General features: G+C 38.6%; 1 protein-coding gene across 1 annotated transcript; it reads left to right on the plus strand.

Annotated features, from left to right (window-relative positions):
- Nucleotides 1-3,287: 3,287 nt before the first annotated feature.
- LOC111865284 lies at nt 3,288-6,702 on the plus strand. Its single transcript, XM_023853182.2, has 3 exons — nt 3,288-3,403; nt 4,315-4,484; nt 4,872-6,702. The coding sequence occupies exons 1-3, from the start codon at nt 3,309-3,311 to the stop codon at nt 5,855-5,857; spliced, it is 1,251 nt and encodes a 416-aa protein (XP_023708950.1). The 5' UTR covers nt 3,288-3,308; the 3' UTR covers nt 5,858-6,702.
- The last annotated feature ends 1,715 nt before the right edge of the window (nt 6,703-8,417 follow it).

The raw sequence follows: 8,417 nt of genomic DNA on the forward strand, positions 1-8,417 counted from the left end.
GTTCATGCTTTACAGGCACCGGTGAGAAACTTGCTCCTGGTAAATAATATTGCAACCTGATCTCTTGTACTGCAGAGGTTCATACTCCATTGTGTGTTTTCTGTTTTCAAACAGTTTGATATCACTTAGCTAATGCCCTTCCAGAAGGATTTGAGTGAAGTCATATTAAATTCAGTTTGAAAACAAAAAACACTCAGTGGGGTAAGAACCTCTGCAGCACAAGAGGCCAGGGATGCAAATGATTTGTAGCTATTCATGTGAATTATTGGTTCTTTGGGAGGGAGCAGTACACAAAGGCTGGTGGTATGATAACATACTTTCTTACCGACAGGGCAGGTAGTACTATGATAGCATATTCTGTTACCGACCTATCTCTCGGCACTGGTGGCAGCCATTTTGTATCGATAGAGTTGCATCCGGGCACTGCAGGGATGTTTCATGACGTCATGGTAGTTATGTTGCCCGGCAATAGCGTTGAGTTATATGTAAAGGGAGTGTGCACAATGTGCATAGAGTAATTGTTTTTATTCGCGACTGAAGTCGGTTATTGATGTGGTTACGTTGTTGCATATGGTAATGTGGTATCTAATGCACTTGTTATCAGTGTTTACACACACACGCGTCATTTGCTTCGTGGAAACATTCGTTCTTGCATATCTTGTGGTGGAATCCGTGTGTTGCCAACCTAGTAATTGTGTGTCGTAATTTTCTGTTGGGTCCTGTCCAGGTTCTGTCAGTCATTGCATCAGTGCTGTAGAACTCTTCCCATATTTCCTCTCTTTTTTGTTTTCTTTCTTTGATAACTTCCTCTGAGTTTTTTGTGCTTGGCAGTTGATATCTGAGTTCTTCTAATAGGAAATTTTCCTTGCAGAGTTCGTATGTTAGTCTGGATTGTGTGTTCTTAGGAAGCCCTAGCGCTAGTTTAAGGTATCTTGCCTTCACTTGTTCTATTTTCCGCAGGTTTTGTTTGGATAGTTTTTCCCAGGTTATCTCTATGCCATATAGTAGTATGGGACAAATTTTTGCATGGAATATTTTCATTGCTGTTTCTAGCGATAATAGTTGCAGGTTTCGGATGGTGTATATAGCTTTGATGGCTGCTGTGCATTTTTCTGTTATGTGTGCTGTGAATGTTGTAGATGTAGACTGCAGTGTTAAGCCGAGGTATTTATATTGTTTTACTGATTTTATGTGTTCTCCATTAAATTTTATTTCATCATTTTTTCCTTTTCTTCCTCCTTTTCTGAAAGTCATTAGTTGGGTTTTGTTTTTATTTATTTGAAGTTTGTTTTGTCTTGCCCAGTTCTCCAGTGTAGTGGAGGCTTCCTGTAGCTCCTCAATATTTTTTCCTCCAATTGTCATATCATCGGCGTACATAATTAATTGTACCCCTGTGTGTTTTTCCATTGTTTTGGCCAAGTCTGCTGTTGTAATATTGAATAGTAATGGGCTGAGGGGGTCCCCTTGCAGTACGCCATTTGTTTGGGTTATTTCTTCGGATTCTGACACCGTGTCTTTTATTATGATTTTATTGTTTTTGAGGATGTCTCCTATTAGTCTTGTTGTTGTGTTCTCTTCTCCTACTATTTCCTTCAGTTTTGTTGTGATTATACTCCTGTCGAGTAGGTCGAATGCCTTGCTATAATCTATGAAAACTACATGGTATTTTCCTCGTGGGTGTCTTAATGCTTCTTCAATTGCTTCTAGTAGTGCTGTGATGGCTTGTATCGTTGATCTTTGTGGCCGAAACCCAAATTGATTTTCCGGGATAAGTGAGTCTACTGTTGTTGTTAAACGGTCAGTTAGGATTTTGGTCAGTATCTTGAACATTGTGTTTTCTAACGCTACGCCTCGGTAGTTGTTCGGGTCTTCTGGGTCTCCTTTTCCCTTGTACAGTACTTTCATCAGTGATTTTCTCCAAATTTGTGGTATGGATCCAGTTTCGAGGCATCTGTTGTATAGTCCCGTTAGTGGTTTTCATATAATGTCCTTTGCTTCTTTTATATGTTCATAATATATTCCATCTGGTCCTGTGGCTTTCTTGTTTTGTGTTCTTTTTATAGCTTTTAATACTTCTGCATGTGAGATTGGTTGACATGCCCTGACGTCGTCCGTTCGGGAGCCGCTGGTGGGTGTATTTTGGCTAAGTATCTTGGTGAAATGTTGTTCCCATATCTTTATATTTACTTCTTGTGGCATTTGTTTCTTCATTGTTTTGGTTGCCATGAACGGGTCTTTCTCGGCTTCTTCGGCCATCATTTTCCCTTCTGTTTTCTTGCTTTTTATCAGTGCTTTGTATCTTTTTCTTTTTTCTGCATATTCTTTTAGTTCGTTGCTATTCTGAGTTTGTCTTGCCCTGTGTAGTGCCTTCATTGTTGCTTTTCTCATATTGTAACATTCTGCATCGAACCATATTTTGGCCTTCCTCTCTTTGGCTGCTGGGGCAGCATTCTGCAGTATTTCAGTCATCTTCCGTGTTGCATCATCGATTTCGTTTTGTTCTATTATTTGCATGATGTCCTCTTGTTTTTCCCAATATGTATTTATGGATTCTTCTTGTTTTTTTCAGGATGTTTGTTTCTGTTTTCGTTTGCTGTTCTTTGCTCCCATATTTGAATCTTGTGCTTATCGGTAGGTGTTTCCTTAGTGGTGAAGTTGATGATGTTTCTGTTTTTTGTTGTTCTATTTCTATCTCGTTTCCTTTCTTGAACACGAGGTCAATACAGCTGCATCCATTTGGCGTTGAGTTATCACACTTGGTGCTCTCTATCAGGGGGCTGAAACTCCCATTGGGGAGAGGGAAACATGCAGAACATCCATCTCTATTGAGCTAGATGAACTACATAGTCTGGAAATGACTGGAATCGATCATAATACACCTATCGCAATTAATTGAATCGCATAAGTGTGAGCCAATCAGAGGAGCTTAAATTTCTGTTGAAGGTTTTGGGTGTTCGCTCAGCAAGACTGTGTAGTTTGTGATGAGATATGTACGCGATTGACGTATGGCGTGCAATTAATTAGATTAATTAGTAAGTAGGGACTTTGATTTGATGTTGTGAAACGAGAGTCGACATTTACGCATGAATTTACATCTGCATGTTACTTATGTATATGGATTATGCTTACTACGTCCAGTGAAATTAGAAACTAACACGAAGTCAGTGTTACTACGATACTTCATCCAAATCGTATTTCTGTATTTTAAGCATCTTTCGGTGTAGCCTAAAGAAGGACCATAGAATCTCAAGAAAGTGAGAGTGTACTGTGATTCTGTTATAATTTTTGTATTGTTTCTTGCAGTATAAATGGAAAGGAAAAAGAAGTGTTTTGCTCCAGGATGCACGTCTTCCTGTGAGGAAACTGGAATGATATTCTTCAATTTTCCCAAGGATTCAGCATGGTATGAGCCAGATCTGAAATATTATTATAAAACATATTATAATATTTTGAATTGTTATAATATTTTGGCCAATGTTATTAAAGGAGCTAAAAATCTTCATTATAATTGATTAATTTCTAATTCTAGTAACAAAATGAAAACCACCTGGAGCATTATAAAATCAGACACAGGTAGAAAAATTAATAATGCAGGTATACAGTTTTTAAACATTGATGGGAAGTTAACTGATAACAATGATGTGATTACAGATTCTTTTAATAATTATTTTCAAACATTAGCTGGACAACATCAATACCAATAATGTTCATTGGCATTTTCTGTGATTTGAAGAAAACTTTTGACTCTGTCAATATCTATCTCTCTATCTGCCTCTCCCTGTCCAAAGTATAATTTTATGGAATAGTTGGTAAGGCCAGTGCATTGATAAAATCCTATGTGAAAGATAGGTACCAAAGGGTAAGTCTATTTTACTCATTGGAGAAATAATTTAACTTCAATATTAATTAATGATCTTGGGCTGTTATATGCTGGGTGCCTAGTAGTATACTTTTGTGTTTCATTATGGTAGTCTTGTGTCATTAGTGTGCTGAATTCTTTCACATATATATACACGTATTTGAGAACTGTGTTAATGATTTATTCTCTGTGATTTGTTTTTGATAATATGTGTAATTGTTATGGGTTAAATATAATTAGTTTTTGTTTATATCATTGATGGGACTTGTTTGTCCTGCTGTCTTTGACTATTACTATATCCACTGTTTTTCCAGTCATGTAAGGATTAATGGAAAGTAAATAAATGAATGACTGTCTGTTTTAGTACATGATGTAATGTAGCACTTACACCATGTTTGTAATGTTTACTGATGAATTATTTCAAGGTTTTGAGACAATATGTAATACTCTTACAGGGCTATGGTATGGGTAGGAAGAGTTGGGTTATCCTGTACTACTGATTCTGCTAGAATGCTGCACAATAAAGTTCTGTGCAACAAACATTTCTCTGAAAATGATTTCACTACAGCTGAAAGGGTACACCTTAACAGATGTGCAGCAAGCCTCAATGCTCTAGTGGCTACAGGTAAGCACTATATGTTTCTTATATGAATGAAGTGACTAATAATGAGGACTAGTTTTCAAAGTTACTGCCTCAGAACCCAGTTGTAATCAAACAAACGTCATTATCATCTGACTTGAATTAACTTCTGAAACTGTATATCAATATACAAGTTATGTAGAATATGTCACAAATACTGTTTTTAGGATAATTAAAAGGCAGACGACAGTATCAGTGATATGATTAAGGTGAATTAGGTGGCAAAGATTTTATAATGAGGAATAATGTAATGAAATGTACAAGTTTTGTATAACGTTAGTCCTTTGTAAAGTAATGTGTTATTTTCCAATGTAAAGAAACTAATTCACCACGTAAGGAGGCACACTAACTTCTGTTTCCCCCACCATTCAGATGGGTGCAGCAGCGAATACATGGTAACAGCTGTGTTTGTTGAGGAGGTTGACAACCTCTTTGATAGTTGCAATGGTGGAACAAGTGTTGGCCAAGGGAAAACACTGCGTTGCCCACTCAGTGACAACAGCCCCCATATAGAGCTCTGGAAAAAGGCAAGTATGGGGATAAAGAGTTGGATCTTCCTCAAGGATGGTAAACCCGCCCTTCTTCATCCTCCTCCTCCACAGAATGGGGGGCTGATTGACATCACTGCTGCCCAGCTTGTGTGGAGGGCACTGAAAGAGGCGGGTTTTCAGTACCTTCACACCCGAAACCTGAATCAGGACCCCCTTGAGAACACATTTGGAGCTATTCATTTAAACTGTGGTTCAAACAGTAACCCAACTGTGGGACAATTTGTAGATGCCCTGAAGACTAGCATCATCAATGGCCTTGCATTTAGAGGACTGGGGGAAACTAATTGCGAGGATGATGGTGTTACTCTTCTGGATAATCTACAATCGCTTTTCAGGGCACCTGAAGCTGCTTCACGAAATCCTTCCACAAGTCATGACAAGGAAACCCCTGCTGGTGTGCCTGAGAGTTTCCATGTTGCTCAGCAAGTACAGATGGACATGAGTCCTGCAGTACCTGCTGGTGACATGGAAGTGTTCTCAGTAGTTTACGTCAGTGGTTCCATTGCCAGACAGGTGCTTCGCAGTATCAGCTGTGAGGCATGCAAAACATGCCTGACATCTGAAGTGCTGCTATCAGCCAGTGTCTTCATATATTTTAAGGAGTGCAGTGATACAGAACAGTCTCTGACCTATCCATCTGAGAAGCTTGTGGAGACTGTTGGTACTGCTGTAACTCTGATGGTGTCTATAATGATGGAGACTGCCCACTTGAATTCAGTGGAGCATCATATCACAGCTGCCATCAAGAGCACCATTGACTCGAGTGGATTATGTGTTCTGGCTGTTCACTTCACCACCAACGAATAGTAGATAGTATTGTGAGATGTCTCACACGAATTTACATTCCTTGGTGGTGTAAGCGAAGAAACAGGTTGATGACTGAAGCAGCCAGGCAGAGGGCCTCAGAGAGGAAGATGAAGATACTCTCTCATCGGTAAGTCATACGAAAGTAATGCTTCTTCATTTTTCCCTTATAATGGCCTGCCCATACCAGCCCTGGAAATTGACAGAGAGCAGTTATGAAATTACTGGAAGAATATGTATACCACCTAGTCACATGAGCATCATTAAATGTTTCATAAGTTGGAGAAAGTATCCCTGGTGACAAGCAGTTGCAGTGCAGCAACAGAAACTACTGTGCAGCGAATGATAACATTGGCATCCACAGTTCAATTACACACAAGAAACCTACTTTGAACTTGAGCTCCATCTCTTTCCCGCTTTGCAAACATGTTGCAGTGAATGAAAACATGGTCAACCACAGTTCGATTACATACACGAAACTTATTTTGAACTTGAGCTCCATCTCTTCCCCTCTTTGCAAACATGTTTCCTTCATCTCAGAATATTAGAACTTCACTGGGTCAGAGTTCATTCTGGCCTTTATCTTCAAGAAATTATATTTCAATCAAGTGTATGGGAAATTATTTTCTGACACACATGGGTCTTCTTTATGTGTAGCTAAGAATGAAGAGGCATTACTTTATAATTGACTTGCAAAGTTCAGGTTATCAGCCTCAGTGTGAAACTCTGAGAAGCAGAATCAGCCTCAGGGTTGAATGTGGGTAGGACTATTAATGTAATTTCTTTACCTATTTCATTTTTGTTACATTGTTATTCACTTCTGTTGTTATAGGTGTATTCCTTCTCTTGCTTTTGCCATATAATGCTACCTGTACTGGACTGGTGAACATGAACATAAGATTTTCAATAGTAATTGCATTTCTTTAACATATATTATTCATTTTTGCTATATAATCATATCCAATACTGAAGTGGAAGTTGAAGAGATACCAGATTTTCAGTATTCACTACATTTTTTTGTAAGATGTTACTTTTGCCATATAAACCTTTCCATTACTGAACCGGTATAGGAATAGATACCAGATTTTTGGTATTCATTACATTTTTTGTAAGATATGTTACTTTTGCCATATAATCCTTTCCATTCCTGAACTGGAATATGAACAGATACCAGATTTTCAGTATATATGTTATTATTTCTGCCATATTGTTCTGCCCAGTACTGAGCTGGTGAAGATGAATATATCAGATTTTCTTATATCATTAAATGAAGTCTTAATCTTGTTGACGAGTGTATTTCACATTCTCAAATTCCATCATTCTAATGAAAATAATAATAAATGGGAACATGAGTATTGTTTCTTACAATATATGATTTATAATACTTAAATGTAACCGAAAAACTGTGGCTTTCAAGTGTAAGTTATGAGGATATTATGGGGTTTAATATATGTATCTCTGATGGAAACAGAATTTTCTTTCAAGTTTCCCCAGCATTTTCTCCATGTTAGGTGGGTCCCTTGTCACCACGGCATGGCACGTCCTCAGGTTGCAGATTTACTTTTACTTTTTCTTCAACCCTGAAGATGGGGGCGATACGTTCCTCCGAAACGTCGGTTAACACCACATATACACGGTGCCAAATCCCAGAAGACTGCTTTCTTCATAGTCACCGCTGTGAAAGCCTCAAATCTTACATAAGTATATGTTGCTGTCTGATCACCAAAATGCAGGGCAAAATCATGACATAAAGATAGGAAAGAGATGTTTTGAAAATGTGGCACAGTTCAGATATTTGGGAACAACAATAACAGATCAAAACCTGATTCAGGGGGAAATTAAGAGGAGCTTGAACTCAGGTACCATTCAGTCCAGAACCTTTTGTCTTCTCTTCTGCTGCCCAAAAAAACATTAAAATTAGAATATACAAAACTATAATTTTGCCTATGGTTCTGTATGGGTGTGAAACTTGGTCTCTGACAGTAAGGAAGGAACATACATAGATGTTCGTAGAATGAGGGTGTTTGAGAACAGGGTGTTGATAATATTTGGACCCAAAAGAGATGCCGTGACAGGAGGTTGGAGAAAACTGCATAACTTCATAACTTGTACTCTTCTCCAAGTATAATTAGAATGATCAAGTCAAAGAGGATAAGGTGGGCAGGTCATGTAGCACAAAAGGGGGAGACGAATGCGTATAGGATATTGGTGGGAAAGCCAGAAGGAAAGAGACCAGTGGGAAGACCAATTCGTAGTTGGGAGGACAATATTAAAATGGATCTTAGAGAGGTAGGATGGGATGGTATAGATTGGATAGATCTGGCTCAGGATAGGGACCAGTGGAGGGCTCTTTTGAACATGGTAATGAACCTTCGGGTTCCATAAAATGCTGGGATATTCTTGAGTAGCAGCAGAATTGGCGGCTCCTCCAGAAGGGCTCAGCGTCATGAGTAAGTAAGTAATCCATTTTCTCACTGCAAAATGTTATATAGCTGGTGGTGAATTACGCGGCGGCCACGAGATACTCTCTACAAATGTCACGAGAGACTAGGAAAATGTCTGA

The sequence above is a fragment of the Cryptotermes secundus genome, unplaced genomic scaffold (genome assembly GCF_002891405.2).
Source record: "Cryptotermes secundus unplaced genomic scaffold, Csec_1.0 scaffold2287, whole genome shotgun sequence".
Lineage (NCBI taxonomy): Eukaryota > Metazoa > Arthropoda > Insecta > Blattodea > Kalotermitidae > Cryptotermes > Cryptotermes secundus.